General features: G+C 39.1%; 1 protein-coding gene across 1 annotated transcript in view; it reads right to left on the bottom strand.

The window, feature by feature from the left end:
* The window catches only part of CD81 (CD81 molecule), an 83,952-nt gene that overhangs the window by 9,462 nt on the left and 50,753 nt on the right, over positions 1-23,737 (bottom strand). Inside the window, exons 3-5 of the mRNA XM_060768469.2 lie at positions 12,465-12,562; positions 7,403-7,477; positions 2,386-2,496 (exon numbers count right to left, since the gene is read on the bottom strand). Coding sequence (XP_060624452.1) covers positions 2,386-2,496; positions 7,403-7,477; positions 12,465-12,562 — 284 coding nt within the window. The remainder of the gene's footprint in view (positions 1-2,385; positions 2,497-7,402; positions 7,478-12,464; positions 12,563-23,737) is intronic.

Here is a 23,737-nt window from a genome sequence, read left to right as displayed (position 1 = left end):
CAAAGAGCCGGCGTTGTCCGTAGACACCTCCAAGGTCATGTGGCCAGCTGTTACTATTAAATACAGAACGGCAAAAGTCGGCTTTCTTCCCTTCTCACGTATCTTAAAGAAAATTTAATTGGTGCAAGCCAGTAAAAAGCAAAAATGTGCTCCTTTGAAAAGTTACAAAGATTTCTTGGAAAAGGCTCAGGAGTGTTCCAATTTCTCTTCTTTTTCACCGAGCCTCTTAAAACAGACACTAATTTCCAAAGATGTGGCTTCTATATCATGTAGTTCTTCTTTTTGTAAGCTAAAGCTAAACTTGTATTTGAGAGCCCACAGTATTTAGACTGTTTTTTCTTCTTCTGAGTATAGATCCTTTTATCAGGGAGTGCTTTGTTGTGGCAGCTAGTTTCTCTTATGTCACTGGGTTGAGGAATCCACTCCAGGTCTAAGACCACACTTAAAAGGAACAATCCAATGTGCTGAACCATTTTGGAGGTCAGTTTCAGTGTTCTGAAAAACTTCTAACAGGTTCAAACTAAAACCCGAAGTGGAGTTTTCGTGACAGGAAAAGCTCACAGCATACATTGTTTTGATGGATACCATTTCATTATCTCATATATTTTAATTGAACTTTCAAGAAGCCCTAAGATATCTGTAGGTTTTTAAAAGCAAACAACTAAAGAGCTACACATCCACAATGCTATAATGGTTATTTTTATGCTATAAAGGTTGTGCTGTGTTTTATGAATTTTACAATTTTATCAGATGGGGTTTTCTGTGTGTTTGTTGTTTTAGACTTATATTGTTGTTTTATAAGCTTATGTATCATTGTTTTATGTGCTGCACTTCAAAGTGCTTTTGTGAGCCATCCCGAGGGCCTTCGGGGAGATGGTGGCAAGTACAAATCAACTTCTTCTTCCTCTTCTTCTTCTTCTTCTTCTTCTTCTTCTTCTTCTTATTATTATTATTATTAAACGTATAATCTTACAGTGCTATAAAACTACAATGATCTTTTTTTTGGGTGCGAGGGGGGAGGGGAGCTATTTTAATAATGTAGTTAATGGTGACTGGAAAGTTTATTGTGTTTTTTAACATAATGTAATCAGTTAAAGATCACCACAAAGTTATAATGACTATGGCTGGAATCCTGTTGGGGAGTTACAAATGTGTAGCCATAATACTTATGCAGCTACGCAATGAATCCTGGTTCTATACCCCTTGCATCTTCGCTTCCCAGGAAGCAACCATTGATATAAATGGGGATCAATTTTCCTGGAAGCAATTGACCAATGTTCCCACCTTCTCCAGTGAGTGATCCGCAGTGTGACAAACAGAAACAGGATCCCTTGCCCCAGCTGCTTCTTAGGCAACAGTGGAATAGACTCCTGTTAATTACAGCAGCAGCTGCTCAGTAAATGGGGTTTCAGTGATTTTCATCATTCCTATATGTTCCATAGAGTAGTGAAAATATAGGGATCATGAATACCAAATAGTTACAAAAGCAAAACTCTAAGTTATGCATTCTTAACTTCCTGACAAGATTCTACCTAACATATTCACGTGGGATTGATTCACATTACCATTTATGTAAAAATTCTTACCTATTAAAAACAAGATAAAATAATGGCATCAATATTTCATTTTTACGAAAGAAAATGGTAGGATTTTTCGCAGTTTCTAGAAAGTCAAAAGGTCTTCAGTGAAACGCTATCTGAGTGGATGATGGGCTCAACCAGCCAACATCTAACTGGCAGCCTTCACCCAAAGGATCTTTTCACCAGCCGCCCCAAGATTTTGGAATGACCTGCCAGAAGAGCTCCAATAGCTAAATAAGCTTTCAGAATTTAAGACATAACTGAAGACACATCTCTTCTGGAAGGCCTACCTAGTCATCTTTGAATTATGAATTTTAGATTTGCATTTTATTCTATTGCCACAGTATTTTGGTCTTTGTACAATGTGTTTTGTTGTATGTATTCTATAGTGGTGTGTTATGATATATGTGTTTTGTTGTATGTATGTTGTTGTTCTCTTTTGATTGTGTTGTACCCCACCCTGAGCTGTTAGGAAAGGCAGAAAACAAATATAATTCATTATCATCATCATTATTATTAGAATGTCCCATGAAAAAATGAGGGAACAAAACACAGAAAGTTACACTAAATGTGTCATCTGGAAGCATGACACATTTAGTGTCATCCTAATTGTCCAACAGTAATTCTTCTTGGAGAAAACACCAGTTGTTAAGTAGCTAAGGGAGAAGAGCCTCTAAAGTCCTTGTTTACAGTATACAAAGCACCTGGGTGCATTTCAGGGGCTTTTTAAAAGTGAAAGAACAACAAAACAGGCAACAGAGATGATCATGGAAGGTTATGCTTGATAATCTGAAGCACAGCTCACCGTTTCATGGAAAGTTTTCACAACTGCTTTTGCTGCCTTGGATTTATTCTCATTATCTGACTTGGTTTCGAGCACTGCCTCATCATAGAACTGCTTCACATCTTTAGCAATCTGCAAAGGAAAATGAAAAAAATAAGGTTGTTGTTTTGTTTTTAAAAAAAAATGGAGAGGGATATTACAGTCATAATGAAAAAAAACAGACAAATATGTTTATAACATTTGCAGTCAGGTAATTAAGTATATTGAAATATGACATGGTAGCATGTGTGTCACACTATACAACACAGATTTAAGGAGATAGTTTTTATCCGTGACTAGTTTCCTATACTTATTCTTATGGCTTCTCCTACTTAGTAATGTACACTAATGTAAGCAAATATACTATGCAGTAATGTAATAAAGATACTGGTGTAAGAGGCTGAATAGGATGTAAGATGCTAACGCAACAGGTTGAATAGGATTCTAGCACATATGTTTTGTGTGTCAGAAGACCCTAACTAGAAGAATATTTGCCTATCACCATTTTGAACTGAAACAAGCATTTTCTACACTGAAAGAAGTACACTTTGCAAATTTTGTGCATACTAAGTTGTGAATTGAGAACTGTCTGAAAAAACAAGTGTAATTTTCAAGGACTTTTATCATAGTGGGAATACAATTAGTGTGAGATTAAATTCCCACTTTAGTGTCACAAGAAATATGGGGGAGGGGTGGAAATAAACTAATTGGGAGGCATTTATGAAAAATATATTTTTCTCACTTAATCTGTATGACCAACTTGATCACTTGGAATTTATATCTATAGGGTCAAGTGGCTAAACAAAACATTGACCCTCCCCTTATCTACTAAAAAGAAAAAACTAAGTACGAAATAAAGTATTACAAATATTACTATCCATAACAACCGTAATGTAGTCAAATGGGCTTGCAACACAGCAAATGAGTTGTAAATGGAAACTCTTCCATGGATATGAACCCGATTCTCTTCCATCAAAAGACTACAACTGATCATTAGGAAGCCTGGGCCAGCTACATGCTCAGGGGAACTTGTGTTACCATTCTAATCTAAGCTGCCCCTTGGGAAGTAAGACATTAGAGAAACAGCATGTCACATTTCGTTTTAAAAAGTGAGAGTGGGAAGCTTTTTTATTAGGGGATAATTTACCCTGGGGAGGGCTGTTAAGAAGTTCAAAATGCCTCTATTCCATTTCTTTACTGCCATCTGGAACTGACTAGTGGATAAAACACCAGTAATAGAATTTCCCTCCACTGTGTACAACAAACACAAGGGCTCAGATGACACAGGGCTAATGGACACTGAGTGGCTATCTGATACAGAGGGATGGGTGTGTGGCATTCAAATTATTCTCATGCAGCAGGGCAGGCTGGTGCTAATGCATTTCTCTTTTATGTGTACAGTATTTGCTGCCCTGAATGCTATTTATTGGGAATGGAGCAAAAGAAAAAACAGGATTAAAAACTAAATCTACAAATGTATCTCAACTATCCAAAGTTATACTCCCAGTGGTGGGAAGAATAAATAACCATTAGGAAAGGTAAAAGCTAGAGCTTGGGGAATGTTACTTTTTCAGACTATAACTCTGAAAATCAGAAAATATGGCTGCTGCTGAAGATGAATGGGAGTTGTTCAGAATCAACAGCATGTGTATGCAAACACATGTACTAAAGTCACCTGTTGACTTATGGCAACCCCATGAATTTCATAGGAATGCTCAGAGGTGGTTTTGCGAGTACCTTCATTTAAAACACAACCCAAAGGCCCATTGTCCGAATCCAGCCCACCATGCTATCTTATATGGCCCATGAGGTTTTCAATGCCAGGCCAACATAATTATGTTTATACAGTCTTATGGTTACAAACGACCCTTTGAAGGCAACCATAAAGCTGATGTGGCTCTTGGTGAAAATGGGGCTGACATCCCTACTTTAAAACATAGCCAGCAGCACTTGGAATTCATTGGCCGCTTCCCATACAATACTCTTAGGACTGACTCTGCTTAGCTTCTAGGATCAAACAGGATCTGGTGCTTTTAGGATATGCCCCTGTTGAAACAACACTGTTATGGTCACATCCTTACAGTGGCAGAGTAAACATTAAGTAGAGCAGGAGGGGATGAAAAAAGACCAAGTGTATAGATTTTTAAGGAGAACAACAAGACAGACCAACTAGAGGCAACTGGGGCTTTTCAAAAAATGAACACTCACTGTAATCTTAAGAATTAAGAATTGGCTACAGTTCCAAGAAACTACTTCAAAATGTCAGGGCAGGAAAAGGAGTCAATAGTATTTGCAACTGACAGATGAATCCACCACCTGTTTTGTTGAGTGTGTGCAATTATAGAATTGTTTAGTAGATTAAATTCTAAGGGCTTCATGATACAAACAAAAAGTGATACGATAACCCTTATATAGAGATATTGCTAACCGGCAGAGGCCCAACTCTCCCGTTATTCAACTGTGAAGGGTTTACAAACATGTTGCACAAAGCAGCACAGAGTCTTTGAAGCAAACATTGTAAAGGATGTAGAACATCTGCTATGTTATTGGCAGATTCTTCCAAAAGGTAGTAATTGCTTTTAAAAATTAAAAAGAAGACCTGTGTCTTTTATTTCCAACTATTAATTGCTATGATGTTTACCTTCTCTGATTTAATAACCCCTTGAATTGCTTATCTTTTCTTCTTGTAATTTACTGCAATTTACTGAATCCCATTATTACCTTGGGTCAGATATATTTTGGTACACTATGAAAAATGTAAAACGTGTTATGCGCACAGCATAACATCACCAGCATTTCAGAAGCAGAGTTTTTAAAATATATACCAAATTCCCATTGTTACAAGGTGAGAAGCAGCCCCCTACTCTCTTTAACTCAGCCAACTGCAACAATTATGAATTATTATTTTGGGCCTCTCAATTCTGCATGTTTTAACAAAATCACTCAGATATTTTGTGAAAAGATTCTCAAGTTCATTCATAAAGGGTTCTGTTTCAGACAGGATATGGCATTCAGTTTTGGCTAACGTCTTATAATCAATCAATAGCACCACTATCCCCTTAATACCAGATTTTTCTATGCCACGCTACCTAAATACAAAGGAAAGTTCCAGTCTCGAGATAACCCTGCGATTTACAGGTGTTTGAAAAATTGTAAGGACCCTAAAGGCATGAAAGGTAGCCCCTGCAAAAGCCTAGGGATAATCCTAGTTGCCAAGAATATTGTTGGACAACAAGAAGAATGGCAAACCTGTACAGCTGGGAAAAGATGGCATGGAGAGAGGAAATAGAATAACTGGACAAGAAGGACTGAACAAGAAACAAATCTAAGAAAAAACAGATACTGTCTAATTTTGCAGATTGCACTGTGTCCTGTGATCTTAAGGCATAGGAAAAACCAGAAATGTGATAGTAAATTACGAATTAAAACAGTAAATAAAGCATTCCAATGCCATATTAATAACATATTAAATATTGACTGTCTGTTGAAGAGACTGGAGGAGTCAATCTGGAAGCCTGAATGGGAGCTTTCCACATGCTGCATTGATTTTGTTGAAGGTGCTTTTTTTTATTTTTTGTTCACCATCTGATCCACAGCAGATGAACATGTGGTGTAAAAGGGGAGGGGGAGCTGTGTCTCTTAAATGCCAAGTACTAAAACCATGCTAAGCTATCCTCTTCAGATTAGAGCATTTTGCAGTCAGAGACAGGGTTGCCAACCCTTGATATGATCCTGATGCATCATCTATTAATTAAACTATGACAGAAATGTCACTGAAACAAATCAGAACTATATACAGCTTCTCACATCCATCTATTACTTCTCACATATCTGAGCTCTCTTGTCCTATAATTGAAAATTGAGCTGCAAAATTCTCAGGGCATTGAATTGTCTGTTACAAATTATGCCACTCTGTAAAGCAACTTGTAAGTAAGAATTTTTTTTCTATTTCACCCTATCTCCCCAGGGGGACTCAGGGTGGTTCAACATAAAAGGCAACATTCAATGCTTTTTTTCATGTCAGGAGCGATTTGAGAAACTGCAAGTTGCTTTTGGTGTGAGAGAATTGGTCGTCTGCAAGGACTTTGCCCAGGAGATGCCCAGATTTTTTTGATGTTTTACCATCCTTGTGGGAGGCTTCCCTCATGTCTCCACATGGGGAGCTGGAACTGATAAAGGGAGCTCAACCGACTCTCCCTGGATTCAAACAGTCAACAGTCCTGCCTGTACAAGGTTTGAATCCACTGCGCCACCAGGGGCTCATTCAGTGCTTGCACATATATAATCCTGTATACAAACATACACACAGAGAAAATGAGCTTCATGGTAGTTCAACAGCAGGAACATCACCCAGACACCACGGAAACAGGTCGCAACATCACTAAGTTGAGACACAATACCCTACTGCACTGGAAAATTCTGCTCCATTTGAATGTGCTTTGAGAGTGGCAAAATCATTGTATGTTTTGGAAGCAAAGATCCGGACGAAATTCCTACACAACTATAACATTGTTTTAAAAGCCCTGGGATTATCACCAGCTGCATGGGACAAAATATGATGTAAAAGAAGGTGAAGAGCTTCTATCTTTTCTTCTTCTGTCCTTGAAATACTCAGAGCAAAAATAATGTGGGGATCAACCTGCCAGCTCTTTCCCTGCTTCACAGGCCAGCAGAGGGCAGGGAGCAGTTTAGCATCATGATGTCTAACATCAAGTTGCTGACATTGGACATTCCAAGGAAAAACAAGTTAAGGAATACAAAGCAGCAGCAGCAGTGCCTTTTATAAATGTTTAGTCTGGCACTCAGTCCTAATCTACCTACACAGGGGTTTGTGAGGTGAAAATAAGGTCAATTTACAAAGTGAATAGGTTTTGGTCTATGAAATCCATGCCACAATAAATGTGTTAGCCTTTAAAGTACCATAAGGGCCCCTGGTACATTGTAAACTGAAGGTTCCACGCAAAAGGCACACTATAAATCATAATAATAAATCCCTTACCTGATCTTTATTAACAAAGCCCCAGATTCCAGCAGCCACTTCACAAGCAAACAGTATTACAAGGCAGGTGAAAAACTGTGAACAGAATAAAGTCAGATGAGAAATACTGGCAACATTATCAGATAAACAAGAAAGATTTGGGTGCAAGTGTGCCATTAAAGATGCATTATGATAAATACTGCACTATTAAAAAGGAACAGTGAAACAAGGTCATGAATGAAGACCCAGCAGTACTCTTGAGCCAATAATGATGCCTTTGAAAAACCTTAAATTAATGTGGCAATGTATCCCTACAGTGCTCAATAAACAGGGACGCATCCCATTTCTCAGCCTTCCATTTATGTTTGACTTTTTGCTTTCACACCTAGGAAGATGGGGGTAAGCAAGGGCATCTTGCAATGAGGCCAGCACATGAGAAGATACCACACTGGCAAACATTATGAGTGGCTGAACAGGCTCAATTCAGAGCTGTATGCAGCGTTACATCTTTCAGTCATTTATTTTCTGAACATAACATTTATTTATGTCGACAACAGCCTCTTTGAGTTTACACCTTAAGCTTTCGAGGGAAGACTCCTTTTGTGGGGCTGTACCTCTAATGTGGAATGCCCTCCCGAGGGAGATTAGATTCACCCATACCCTGCTTGGATTCAGAAAAAGTCTCAAAACATTCTTTTTAAAGAAAGCTTTTGGATGATTTGAAATAGATGATGGCACTCAGATGGCTTTTAGGTACTCTTGCTTTAGGATTTTTAATTTTATGTTAATACACAGGTATTAATATTTTTTCAGCACTGTTGAATATTTGGTTTTATTATGTATTATGTATTGTTTTAATGTTTGTATTCTGCATATTTTATAAATGCTGTTAGCTGCCTTGGGCCCTTGAGTGGAGAAAGATGGGATAAAAATTGCCTAAATAAATAAATAAATAAAAAATAAAAATATCCTGCCTTTCTCTGAGTAGGTGGTTACAACAGAATAAAAACATACAATGCAAAAGTTTAAACAACCCATTAAAACATAAATTTTTGAAACAGCAAACACAATTAAAACCATGTGAACATTAAAACCAAGATAAAAACACAGATCTTCCAGTACCACTTGTTTGGCTTAATTAAACACTTTTTCAAAAAGGTTTATGGTTCAGTTTCAACAAAAAGTGCAACAAAATACTTATTTAGATGTCTTAGAAAACATCCTGTGTTGTTTTTATGTGGATTCAGGTAGATTCCAATTTGTGGCAAGATTTATTCAGATGATGTTTTTCATTGCCTTCCTCTCAGGCTGAAAGAGTATTACAGGAAAAGAGATTAAGAGCTGTGTGTCAGTAGAATGTCCTGCCTCAAAGTGTGGTGGAGTCTCCTTCTTTGGAAGTTTTGAAATAGAGGCTGGATGGCCATCTGTCAGGAGAGTTTTGACTGAGTGTCCTGTATGGCAGGGGGTTGGACTGGATAGCCCTTGGGCATGTCTTCCAGTTCTAGGATCCTACAATCCTAGATCATGAGGTAAGGCGTGTTTTGAGGGCTGTGAATCCTAGGAAGGCCGCTGGATCACATGGCATTTCTAGTTGGGTGCTTACAGGGCTGTGCCAACCGACAGGTGTTTTTACTGTGATCTTTATCAAGTCTTTATTTCAGTCTATTACTCCGTTTTGTTTGAAGGCCTGCATCATTGCTCCAGTACCAAAGAAGTTCTCCACAAGGAATCTTTCAGGATTACAGACCAGTGGCACTCACTTCCATCATCATTAAGTGCCTTGAAAAACTCGACGGCATATCATTTAATGCCTTGCACATGCACTGGATAAACATCAGTTTGCATACAGAGTCAACAGATCAACAGAGGGCGCTACAGACATCATACCACACTGCTCTGACCCACCTGGAATGAGGGGGGAACTATGGGAGGATGCTTTTGGAGACTTTAGTTCTTTATTCAACACAATCCTTCCACATAGACTAGTGTCTAAACTCATGGATCTTGGACTGTCATATTCATTCTGTTCCTGGATTATGGACTTCTTGTCTGGATGTTTCCAAAGCGTTAGGTTAGATCACAATACTTCATCAGCTCTCACTCTCAACACTGAGACGCCACAGGGTTGTGTGCTTTTCACTTTGTACACATATGACTGTACCCCTGTCCACCATAGCAATATCATTACCAAATCTGAAGATGATACAGCCATGGTAGAGTTTATCTCTGAAGGTGATAAGTCTGCCTTTTGAGACAAAGCAGATTGGCTGCTTTCGTGATGGAGGGACAGTCTGGTTCTTGACATCAACAAGACCAAGGAGCTCATAGTGGATTATAGGAAGAACAGACCAGAATTTCAGTCCTTGATCTTAAATGACAACCAAGTGGAGCAGGTGGCCAGTTTTAAATTCCTGGGTGTCACTGTGAAGGAGGATCTGACCTGGGGCACCCATATGGCAGCACTGGTTAGGATGACCCAGCAGAGACTCCTAAGGGACCATCAAATGAATGAAAAACTGCTGGTGACTTTCTACTATTGTGCTAAAGAGAGTGTTCTAACATACTGCATCTGTGCATGATTAGTTGCACAGTAGCAGATAGGAAGGTGCTCCAGAGGGTCACCACTTCTGCACGGTGAATCATTGGTTGCCCTCTCCTCTCTTTGGAAGAACCTTATAGGTCCCACTGTCTTAAGAAAGCTTAGAGCATTCCTGGAGATCAATCTCACCCAGGATATTCTTTTTTTTTTTTAGTTATTGCTATCTGGCAGATGGTATAGGGTGACAAAGGTAAGGACAAACATACAGAAGGATAGCTTTTATCCTAGAGCTGTGGCTATGTTGAACTCCATGGCACTGATGTGGCACTGGGGACTGAGTGGTGGTGGTAGGGGTGTGGAGGGATGGGTATGTTGTTTTGTGTTGGGTGAGGAAAAGGTATGCAATTTTGTTGTGCGATAGCACAATTATAAAGCTATTTATTCTATCTTATGATTTGCTCTGTAGATTTCCTTACCTTAGCTGGAATATAAGTCCTCATCTTTTGGAGCTTTAATCCAATACTCACACCAGTGTAGCACACCGGCTTTCTGATGTATTGAACATAATTCTGACAAAGTTTCTTCCCACTCCTCCAACACACAAACTAACTGGGCAAGAATAAGATCAGTGAACAAGGCTTTCATAGAGACAATGTGAAGAGAGGTAGGGATGCATTCTCCCAGTTATAATCCTGAATAGCAAAAATCAGAGGATGCAGCAGAAGCAGCCTTTGAAGAACCTCAAAAAGAAAAAAGTTTTCTACATGTGCTACTGTGCAGTAAGAGCACATTTTAAAAACGATAGATGTGTATTCCTAGGACAGTGTGCTAACATAGAGAAGTACAATAACTCAGCTTCTCACTCTCTCTTTTAGTTTTAAAAGTACCAAAGTAATAAAAGGGCACAACAGAGGAATCTTGCCTTGTTTCTTCCTATTCACATTACAACAAAGGGCTGAAAGATCAAACTAGAATAGTGCAGGAAAACATTCCACCTGGAAATCACAAATAGCAATGGACATGCTAAATGAGGACAGCACTGAATTTTCTCCAGACAAAGAGGGTAATTGGCTTGAAATCAGAATTGTGTGAGGGAATTCTGGTCACACAAGGAGGTTTTCCTGTCCTTCTCTAACACAGTCCCTGATGCTGATGATAACCCCATAAGTAATAACCCCCCAACAGTGTAATGAAGTGACACAGAGGAGGTGCATTGTGGGACTGAGTATCAAAGGAAGCAGAGAGGATGAAATGGAAAGGGTAGAGGTGCACAATTCAGTGTGTGCAAGTCTAGATTCAAATCATTACCTTCCAGTGCTGGGATGAAGCCATATACTTGCAGTGGACACTCAATCTTCATAGAAGATGAAAGCTAAGCTATGCACAGTCAAAGCTGCTCTGAAAGCCTGTGTGGCTGAAGAGCAGGATATAAATGCTTTAAATAAAAAACCAGCAAATTTATACAGTGGGTCCTTGATATCCACGGGTATTTGGATCCAGGACCCCCTGTTGATATCAAAGCCTCTGCATTCTAAGTTCCTTCCTCCCACCATGTAGGAACAGGCAGGAGGGGGTTGACAAAGCAGCCAAGTAAGCAGTCTCCCATTGACAGCCAAAGATTATAACAGCTGATACTGTCTTGACCATTGGTTGCCTACCCTCTCTCTTGCCTGCAAGGCCATTTAGCAGCTATGGGGAGCAGGAGAAGACCTATCTATTGCCTTCACTGGCAATGAGATAAATTTCTTACAGTGACATCTTGCACACCTCAGATAACCCTGTTTTACATTACCAAGTCTGATGCCAACTCTCCTGAGACAGTTCCTTTCGAATTTTCTGTCACATAGGTTACATTTTGCCTTATATCTGCAAGCATTGGGCTTCCACTGGTAGATATAGGTTAAGTATTCCTAATGCAAAAATTCAAAATGCTCCAAAATCCAAAGCTGGCCAAGAGAACAACACCTTTACTTTCTGAGTAAATTTTGTTTCATGTTCAAAATTATGAAACATATTGCATAAAACTGTCTTCATGTTAAGAGTATACAAAAATAGATTAATTTCATGTTTAGATTTAGGCCCTATATCACGATGTATGTGCTAATAGAGAGACAGCACAGCATAGGGGTTTGAGTGTTGGGCTATTTATTTATTTATTTATTTATTAGATGCACTTATTGACCGCCATTCTCAGCCCTTACGGGCGACTATTACTGAAGACCAGGGTTCAAATCCCTGCTAGGCTGTGAAACCCCACTGGGTGGCCCTGAGCACATAACACACTTTTAGCCCAGAAAACCCTGTGATAGGTTCACCTTAGGATTGCCATAATGACTTGAAGGCACACAACAACTATGTATGAAAATATTCTTAAATCTGAAAAATCTGGAATCCAAAACCTTTCTGATCTCAAGCATTTTGGGATAAGGTATGCTCAACCTTTATTTATACTTACCTTTACACTGCACTAGAATAATGCGAAACTCCAGAACATCATAGGACACACTTAAGAGAAGAAAAAAAAAGGGGGGGGGGGTTTCTTACTGTTCCCAGAAGGCACTGTGACTCTTGAATAGCACCGTAGCATCCGAGGAAACCCACAAACATCATCACTGCCCCAACAGCAATCAGGATGTAGATTCCTGTAGGAAATTTAAAAAGAAAAAGGAATATGTATTGACTAAAAAGTCTGATCAGGAAATATATTAAAACTTATACAACAGAATGTGGGTGAGGAAGAGGGAGAAAAAATGTTTTGATTTATTGTAATTCCTGTATCTGCAGGACTGGTACCCATGGTTTGGTTACCTGAATCTGACAAAATATGTCATGTCTAGGCATTTCCTAGAGTCTCTAGGACAGTGGTTCTCAACCTGTGGGTCCCCAGGTATTTTAGCCTGTAACTCCACGAAATCTTAGCCAGTTTACCAGCTGTTAGGATTTCTGGGAGTTGAAGGCCAAAACATCTGGGGACCCACAGGTTGAGAACCACTGCTCTTGGGTGACTCAATGGGGTATGCTATTATTGCGATTTTTCACATGACTTGAAGTCCTGCAATATATCCCCTGCTGATAAAAAGGTCCTATTATATATATTTTAGAGTGCAAATCAGAACTGTGCAGAATCAAACCAAAAGACTGTTTAGGTTTAGCATCTCCAACTCCTGTATCCTCCAGACATCACAGCAAAGGCCACCCCGTGAAAGCAGGGATGGTGTTTTCAAAAGACGTAGTCCAATATAAGTTTCAGTCTTGAATTCAGTTTCCAAAAGTAGCCAGGCAAATGAGCCTGGAAGAAATGCATGAAAATGGCAGCTTTTTTCTTTTTCAGAAGCATTTTTAGGGTGTACTGTTTCTAAAGTTTTATTATTATTAAATACATTTTATTATTATAAATAAAGTTTTATTATTACTTAGCTGGAATGGCAGGAAGGCTAACATTTAGTGAGTCATGCGAAGTTTACCACCTTTAATTGTTGAATTTCCTGTAATAACTGCATTTGATAAATGTTTTTATATATGCTTACTTATGTCTTATTGTAAACATGGTTTTATAGGTTATTGTTATATATGCTTGCTCTGCATTGTTTTTAAAATGTTGTGAGCCACTTTGGGTCTCGTTTAAGGAGAAAAGCGGGATATAAATAAAGTTTTATTACTGTGGAGGTTTTTCGCAGCTATCATGACTACAATATGTCTATTCTCTATAGCTTTTTATATTTCTTTTTAAAAAGACACCTATCTAAGATAATTCCAGAAGCCATTTGTTAAGTTATACCACAGGGAGGGAACCCCAGTTCCATGAGATCTTAAAAATAACATTTATGATTTGTGATGGCAGCTCAGGGAAATATAGATTGGGCCAAATTTAGAAACAGGTATTATAAACTGTCTCTCTGGGTTGTCAAGATACTACCATTTATTACCTGAAGTATTGCTTGTTCTTCCACTGGACAATAGCCCAGAGCTGGGGTCCTCCAAAGGTCCAGGCCCCAAGGACTTTCCCTTCTTTCTTGTCAACCTTGCAAACAGACGATTACACAGCTAGAGCTGATTCTTCCACTGAGAAACATTTAGACCATATTTCTCCTATTGGGTTTTAGAATTTCTGATGTGGACATTAGATATGGATCCCCAATGTTGCAGCAATGTTGCAATAATACAAAGATCACTAGAATAGCATACCACATAGAATATAAATTAAATACATCAATATTTGGAATAATTGATAGCTGTTGTCTTCCTTGTATGATCAGAGGCAAACACATCGGTATGAGGCTTGCCTGATAGCTTTTACTACTAGCTAGTAAAATCTTGCACATTTTTCTTCCTCTTCTTCCTTTCTTTTTTAAGCAAATCTTATTTGTCTGTTCCTGCTCACAACAGATACTTTAAGAGACTCTTGTAAGGGTGCGGATTGAAGCCCCAGTTGTAAAATATGTTTTAAAATGCAAACAGCATTTTGTGTGTGTGTGTGTGTGCAGGGGGGGGGGGGGAGTTATCAGGATCGTAATAGGTGCACAAGGGTTCTGGAACCATGTCTTCTGATGCTACAGGCCTTGGAAAATTGTCCCCAGAACACACTATTTGCTAAAGCGGAAGTCTAGTTGCTGCCAATGCAAGAAGGCAAATGGGTCAAGAGGGATTAAAGTAATGTATAAAAATATCTGTAATAATGTTCCCATTTTTTACATTGTTGCTATTTTTGTCCCACACAACTATGTTGCTGTTGAGGATTAAATTAAACAAAAGGCACAATGGTTAACTGTGGGAGGAATTATGGTTTCTACTATACTCTAAACCAGGGGTCCTCAAACTTTTTAAACAGAGGGCCAGGTCACAATCCCTCAAACTGCTGGGAGGGCTGGATTATAATTTGAAAAAAGCATGAATGAATTCCTACACACACTGCACATATCTTATTTGTAGTGCAAAAAAACACACTTAAAAACAATACAATAATTAAAATGAAGAACAATTTTATCAAATATAGATTTATTAGTATTTTAATGGGAAGTTTGGGCCTACTTTTGGCTGATGAGATAGGATTGTTATTGTTGTTGTTGTTGTTGTTGTTGTGTGTTTTCAAGTCGTTTCAGACTTAGGTTGACCTTGAGTGAGGACCAGGTAAATGACTTTGGAGGGCTGTATCTGGCCCTCGGGCCATAGTTTGAGGTCCCCTGCTCTAAACTAATAGTGCAACATTGGAAACACTACTGTCAGAATACATATTGAGGTTCTACAAAAGACAGCTTGTGATAACTCTCGGTCTATTAGCAGCTGTTTTACATGTTCTTGGCTCAGATGACTGGAGATAGTGAATCAATTCCAGCAGTTAGTCTGAGCTTGAAAGGAGTTTTCCAAAGTACTGAACCCTGTCTTCAAAGTAAGTTTAACAACTTGGGATAACTTCTGTAAAATCCAAAATGTACTCACTGTCACACTGCCACCACTGATATGAACCACAAATAAATGCCAATTTGCTAAAGAAACTGCTGCAGATGAAGGAGACAGGGTCATAAATGCAGCTTGGGAGTGCTCCTGGATCCGTCCCCCCCATATGCCAGCCCAGGTAGATGTGACGATCAGGAGTGCTTACTACCAAGTTTGGTTGACATGTCAACTGAGACCCTTCCTAGAATTTGAGGACCTAAAGATGGTAGTGTATACGCTGGTACCCTCAAAGTTGGATTTCTGCAACACACTGTACTTTGGGTTACCTCTGTACCAAGCTAAGAAACTCCAATTAGTTGAGAAAACGGCCGCCAGATTGGTCACAGGAACAAATAGGAGTGAGGATATTACATCCATATTAAAGCCACTCCACTGGCTGCTAATTAGTTCCTGGGCAAAGTACAAAGTGTTGGCTTTGACCTTTAAAGCCCGACATGGTTTGGATCCTAGTTACCTACGGGATTGCCTTCTCCTGCCCTTTAGGATACCTAGGTCCTTTGGAGGGGCATTTACTTCAGCCAGCCTGAACCCAACTGGCTACGAGCACCATGAAGACATTTTCACTGGCTGCCCCATGACTGTGGAATGACCTGCTGGAAGCTAAATGAAGAGTAAGCCCTTCCAGCAGGCCTACTCAGTCAACTTTCAATCACGAGTTTTGATGTATGTTCTATTGCTACCATATGTCAATTCTGTATCTGTGTTTGGTGCAAGTTTTTTATATATAATTTATTGTATGTATTTTATGTTCATATGTTTTTAAATGTGTTGTATGCAGCTTTGACCCATCAGGAGAGGTGGGTAATAAATACATCAGCAGCAGCATGATTGGATGTTGTAGTAGAACTGGTGGCTAATGTATAACAAAGCACAACTTTATGATAATATAAATCCAATGGTCTGTTACAACACAAATATGTCTTTCTGTAAGATTGTTGTGATCTGGTGGACTTCAGAGGGAAAGGTACTGTCAAATCCAGGAGAGGATCAAGAGGAGAAAAGGCAACTAGCAAAAAGATCTGGGAAAATGAAGGGCTGATATAGGCCAAGAGGCAGAGAACTCACAGGAATGGCATAAACATATTGCATCAAGTAGACTGGCAGAGGGCCAGATGAGAGACCAGAAACCATATACAAAGACCTGATTGGAAAGCTTTCACAGCCTATGCAGTTGTTGTGAAGAAGTGGAGAGCTGTCTGTGACTGTGGGGAGCTATGAAGATGCAGAAAGAACAGCACAAGACAGAAATATGCAGAGCTGGAAAAGTGGCTTTTTGAACTACACTTCCCATAATCCTGCACCAAACATGACCACTGGCTGTTCTGGCTACCCCAGGAATATATGAACAGCTGGTTTACCATGGCTTCATCAGACTGGGGGGTGGGGAGGGAAGACAAAACGAATACTTCATTATACATTTATTTGAAGCTTACCAGTAGGTATTTGCATGGAAGCCAGTAATGCCTTCACATAATAGCAACAGATGGAGCTTTTTGGTCTTATAAATGGAACAAAAGTTGATTTCACCTCATGCCCTTTTTAGACTGACAACTTGCCAATTTATTTATTTGTCAGACTTGTATCATTTCCTTCCTCCAAGGAAGCTCTCAGCAGCACATAGGGTTTATGTTAACCTTACGATAACTCTGTGAGGAAGAAGGTGAGGCTGACAAATAACACAATTGTTTATGGCCACCTGGGGAGCTTCATGGCCGAGACAGGATTTTGAGCTAGCTTTGTCATATCCAAGCAACTGCAATTACTAAACCATGCTGTTCAGAGGCTATAGCAGATTGTCTGTTTATCATTTTTGATGGACAAAGTGAGAAATGAGCTATTATCTTGTTGCAGTGCACTGCCAAATTGTTTCTGGCTTATGGCAACCCTAAGGCATCATGGGGTTTTCTTGTCAAGAATTCTTCAAAAGGGATTCTCTTTTGCCTTTCTTGGAAACGGAGAGAGTGTGACTTGCCCAAGGTCACCCAATGAGATACCATGGCTGAATGGGGACTGGTAGTGGGTTGGAATGGGTGGTCCTTGTGTTCTCCTCCAGCTGTCTGATTCTATGAACACTGGTCTTCAAACGTCATAATTTGATCAAATGGGGGGAATATGGAGCTACAGTTGCACACTTACTGCTCAAGGTTTTCGAACTGTATTACTCCATTTTATTTATTTACCAACATTTTTAACTTGCTTACATGGAACATATCTAAGAAATGAAAAAGCAGCACATAATTAAGCAATAATACAATATGAAACAGAGAAGAAAATATACTAGTCTAAAAATAATACTGCAGCAGTATGACAGAAATGGGGGGAGGGAGTGCCATTTTGAGAGTGTTTGTAGGAACAATATATATTTATCAGGCTCCAAAACCCCAGGTAAGTAACGTTACCTTGCTTATTCTCGTGCAGTCCTGTAGACTGGGTGCTGCAATACTAAAGACTCTGTGTCTGGTTATGTGGAGTGATCCTCTGACACTATGAGTGCCACCAGAGAGAACAAACCATTCACAATTAGGTGGGAGGTGTCAGGCAGTCTTCTGTATATCCGTCACTGTCAAGCCTTCAGGTCCTACATTACCCAGTAACAATGCATTCACTGCCTCTAGAACACATCCTTTCAAGCCTTCTAGGCTATCTTCAATCAAAGGACCCCCAACCAAGCCCCATGTGAATCAAGTTAGGCAGCAGAACTATTAATGTGTTCTGTATATTTATTGGAAACACGCCCCACCCCAACAAATATGAGGGCCAGAATTGTGCATTTCTTTTTAATTTTCAGGTCTCTACATTCAGCCTTTCGTGGTGTGGTTGTAACACTGAAGTCTTTATCTCATATACCGTCTTAATTGTATGAAGCCTACTATGGCCTCTACTGTTGGGGTGAACCATCTGAGTGAGCTAAGTTGACAAGCAGGTGCAAAAACCCCTGTTGCTGGATGACAGCCACGGCTGCATTTGAGATTTGAAGAACAATAAACTAGAGGCCTACACATTGGAAGGCATCAGTATGCAGGTCGTCTCAAATCTTCTGCACAGTTCACAGAAGAAAAGAATGCAAGCAATGGACTAGAAGAGTTCTCTCAATACAAGTGACCCCATGTTCTATTTGAATTTCTTCACAGGCACCAAAGAGAATAAGAAAACTGTTCTTCATGAGGAGACATGCATTGCAAATTGCAATGGGAGAGTGTAAAAGAAATGTGTGATAATCAAACCGCCATCAGGAAGCAATAAAATTATTGAGGAACCTTTGGGAGAAAGGTCAGATTTCATTTAAAACACACACACAGCCTTTATTAAGTTTGTCTTTATGCCTGAAAGTCAGAGCCAAACAGACAACTGCAGAGTGGGACTACTATTTATTTATTTATGAATGAACAAACAACAGCCAACAATGGCCCTCTGTATCTGACCACATTCATTTCATGAAATTAACAACTCCTAAGAAAACGGAGTGGCAGAGATTTTTACTAGCAGACAACGAAACACTTATGTGCCAATCATTTTAGCCTTTGGAAGTCCTGTTATTCCCTGGATGTTCTAAAAATCCAAACCTCCTCCTTTGCATTGGAAACTAGAAAACCTCTCCTAAATGACACAAAATCAGCAAGCACTTCTTATGGAAATGGTGTCTGTCCAGGTTCATCACTTCTTTTTCTTATCCAGTGACATTTTTTAAAAACCAAAACCTTCTTGATTCTTCAGTGATTTGAGACATCTTATAAAATCTCCCAAAAGTGTCCCCCCACCCCCCGAGACACAAGTTTCTCTTGTCTTCCAAAGCTCTTGCACATATTTGTATTTGCCTATATAACAGAGAGCTCTCCGCTCTTTGAAATGTGTGCTACATAACCATTGAATGAAAAATGACAGGTGGAGTTAAAGTCCTGTTCAAATCAGTTTATACAGTTGGTTCAGGCTATCTACTGCATCTATCTATCTGTCTGTCTATCTATCTATACACCTAAAAGTAGGGTGCTCCCAAAAGAAAAGAGAAAATAAAACAATCAACAGGAAGACTATTTTGGCTGTCATTTGTCGTCTTCAGACTTTGCCAATTTCACTGGTTAGTTTTGTTGAACTAGCAAGAAAAAAAACTACAGAAAAAAAGGACTGCATTCCTGCACTATTTTCAAATCATATTCTAAACAAACAAAATAAAAAGGGGGCTAAGTCTAATTGCTAGTGCCATCTCAAGTACCTACATCCATTGAATAATGGAATGTCAACTATTATGGAAGCCCCATTAATTTAAAAAGTACACCTTAGTCAGGATGAGTAGTTGGATTTAGCTGTGACTGTATTACAAAAAAAGGGAATATAGATTTCTGAGAGGTGTACTATAAATAGAAATCAAGTTTTATGTCTTGTTAAACTGTGCAGACTAAAAGCTGCAGGAAAGCAATGCAGACAGAACAGGAAAGTATGTAGAAACATTCCAGGAGACTTAACATTTTCTTCCATTTAACAAAGACATTTCCTGTGAACTGCAAAATGGATGAATTCAAGCAGACCTTATGAAGAAATGTCAAGCACAACTGTGGAGATGTAGTGGATGCTCCATGTGCAAAGTTCAGTAACTGGTACAAATGGTACACAGACTTGGTTTCAAATGATTTCTACATAACACAACATTTGCAACTCAAAGCATGCTCAAGGGACGTCAAGATAACATGGTAAGGAAAATCTCTGGTATCTGAAAAATGCATCTTGCAGGAAGTCATTCCAGATGTTTTCTGGGGAGGCAATAATCTTGAACCCTACCCTTCCAGTGACTCTTTCCTTGGTATTCCACTGAAAAACAGGCCAAGATTTTTAAAGCCACTGAATTTAAATTAATGAGACAAATGCAGTCCCTAAATGTTGACAGATCATATACAATCTGGAAAAGTTTTGATTATTTTCTTGACATAGTATAGCAAGAGGAAAAGTGTCTAGGGAAAATAAAATCAATGTGGACTTTTCCATCCACAACATTGAATGAAAGCTTTATAGGAGCGTCTCTCTCTCACACGCAAGATGTGTAGACTCAGTCTATTAATAGGAAGTTAAAAGTATAAAATGAACAGACATAGAAGAAGGCACATGTTGTTCAGAAGCTCAGTTAAGCTGGCCAAGTCTGGAACTCTGTGTTATTTTGGATTCTCACTCCGAGATTCCTCTGTTCCCTTGTAACAAAAGTAAAGACGGACTTTCTCTATCTTTTTTTCTCAGCTGACCCTGGTAGGAGGAGGTGGAAAGTCCCTGTCTTGAGCATTTGGTGATTCTGTGCTCAGAGATGAATGCCAAATGCTGCTGTACCAGCAACAGCAGGAACAAACCATGCCAAATATAACCACAGGAAAGTTTTTCCACAGATCTGTGCTGTATGGCTGCTAGCACACAGCCAAGAGCGAGCTTTGGAGAAATGCCTGAAAATGAAGTTCCCACAATGCCAAGCAGGAGTGTATGGATGAGCTGAGACCTGTTTCTATAGGCTCAAAGGAATTGTGTTTTGTCACCATGGATGCTTTGGATCTTAAAAATCAAAATGATTCATTCTGTGAGCCTGGAAGCAGCCCTTCAGAGAGGAAGTTCACAGTCAGACCAACAACTTCCAAAGGACGCAATAAAATATTTCTGCTAGCAAGCATATTAGCTGCACAATGTGTGGAAAATGCACAGGGATTCATTGTCTTAGCTGCCTGTTTTCTCTTGCTGTCAAGAGAAAACACCACTCTAAACAAGCAGTACCTTAAGTTTCACTGGCTTGAGCTAATGTTTCATGATATGCCAAAAAGCAAGAGGAGATATATACATTAGAGGCCTCTGTTGTGGGAATAGCAAGGCACAAATTCTATTGGAATTTCCAAAGTAATTTCTGGCTGGGAACAAAATGCTGGTGACTTTAGTGCCCAGGGTGAACAGTTGCTTCCACAGCCTCAACACAGGAAACTATAGTTGAGTGCATTGTGCATTTATAGATTTAGTGGGTCTCTGTATTTAGCAAGAATGACTATGGATCACATTCACTTTTTTTAAATAGTAATGTTTTCTCATGGTATTTCCAAAATATGACAACTTCAGTTTGGTCATCTTCACTTCTAGTGAGACTTCAGGCTTGATTTGTTCTAACACAGTTAGTCAATGGTAGCTGCAGAACCCTTCTCCAGATCCGTATTTTAAATGAATTGATTTTGTTCCTGTCAATCTTATTCACTGCCCAGATTTCACAACTACACTGAGTAATAATAGTACTCTACCTGGAAGAGTTTGACTTCAGTATTCAATAATACATCTTTAATTTGAAGATCTTATCTACTTCCTTCATGGCTGACTTTTAAAGTCTAAATCTTCTGATTTCATGACTGCAGTCTCCATTTTCTTCAATGACTTTTTTTTGTGTCAGGAGCAACTTGAGAAACTGCAAGTTGCTTCTAGTGTGAGAGAATTGACCGTCTGCAAGGACGTTGAGCAGGTGACGCTCAGATGTTTTGATGTTTTATCATCCTTGTGGGAGGCTTCTCTCATGTCCCTGCACGGAGAGCCGGAGCTGACAGAGGGAGCTCATCCATGCTCTCCCCAGATTCGAACCTGTGATCTGTCGGTCTTCAGTCCTGCTGGCACAATTTGCCTGATTTGCCTCAATGACAAATCCAACATATAAGTATAGGAAGTCTAACAATTTCAATTTATTACCTGCTTTAAAGATATATAAAATGTCTGTGGTCATTATTTTTGGCTTCTTCGTATTCAGTTGTAACCTTGCTTTTACATTTTCTCCCTTAACATTTCTCAGTTTTTCCAGTTTTTTAAAACATGTTTTGCAAGTAATATAGTATCCTCTATCTATCTTTCCCCAATTTTTACACATACCTTGTAGGGACAGAATCCTGCTTTCCATATGATACATTCTGCATATAGGTTAAAGAGGTAGAGTGATAACATGTAGTCTTGTCTGATTGCCTTACCAATGAAACATAATTCTATTTCTCCACATTGTCTCCTGACAATGGTCTGTTTATTTTGTGAAAAAACTATTGCTCAAAATAAGAAAAACAAATTCAGAGGCATATGACTTAGCAAGATAGTTTTGAAGTTCTCCATGAAAGAAAGTTGTCTAAAAGAAGAAGAAAGAATGGGGAAACCCTGTGACTGATTCTCTTTCCAGACTTAAACACTTTCCCCTTTCATTTCCATTTCAACTAAAGCTATTTACTACAAGGTATCCTCTTAAGGTTGGCACATGCATTCAGATTCAGAACAGCTACACCATGGTGAAAGTTTAATCTAAACGGGGTGATACTCATGGCTCCTTGACACTCCCAGCGGCTGGCAGAAGCAAAGGCGGAGGGGAAGAAAGGTTACTGAAAATTCAATTTGTGTAAATTAACAGACCACAAGACTTGGATGTTGCACAGGCATGAGCAATATGCAAATAGGAACAGACTACTGGATCTGGGTATAACCTTTTTAAGACTAAAATTTTCCTCCATGTAATTGAATGTATGCACATGACCAAGAAAAGACCACAGCTTCTTGCCCGACAAAGAAACGAGTTACTTGGTAGAACATAACACAGTACAATGACCATTTTCTTCCTCCTTAGGCATCTTATGTTCCACTGGCAAATGCTCTTACTGCCATGGCCATGCAACCTATTATTTGACTATTTTAACTGGCTCTGAGACAACTCAGTAGCAAAACAGGGTGGATGTACTGACTTATGGAGAAAAAGAAACAAGACTGCAATTAAAATGTCTAAAAACTATTTTTAAAAATACACACACCGACACCTTTTTTGCAATTACACCTCTGGAGAAAAGGTGCAAATGATTAAAGAACAGAGTGAAGTTTTCCCCTGCTACTTTCCATCAATAGGCAGAAAAAAGATTTTCTATTTAGAAGATGGAGTGTTTCCAAAGTTGTACTTTTGCATCGCTTCATCCTCTGTAGGGAAACTTTTATTATATAAATCAGACCTATAAAAGGCAAAAATCTTCACATATTGGCTAAATGGCAAAAGGACATACTTTCTGCCTGATTTTAAGCAAAGCAACTCCAAAGTAACTTGATTTTTTGGTAAAGGTAAAGGTTTCCCCCTGACATTAAGTCTAGTTGTGTCCAACTCTGGGGACAGGTGTCATTTCCATTTCTAAGCTAAAGAGCCGGCGTTGTCCGTTGACACCTCCAAAAGTCATGTGGTCAGCATGACTATATGGAGCACCGTTACCTTCCTGGAAATGTATACTTTGATTTATACTTTAAATTTAAAATTCTGATAGAAAAATATCCTAAACCATATAAATGTTACTGGTTAATATACACGACACACCAACAATTAAGAATGGACATCTTTATGTATCAGAAGTATG

This window comes from Anolis sagrei, chromosome 1 (assembly GCF_037176765.1).
Source record: "Anolis sagrei isolate rAnoSag1 chromosome 1, rAnoSag1.mat, whole genome shotgun sequence".
Classification (NCBI taxonomy): Eukaryota; Metazoa; Chordata; class Lepidosauria; order Squamata; family Dactyloidae; genus Anolis; species Anolis sagrei.
The sequence above is the reverse complement of the archived record's forward strand: the minus strand, read 5'-3'. Positions and strand labels throughout refer to the sequence as shown.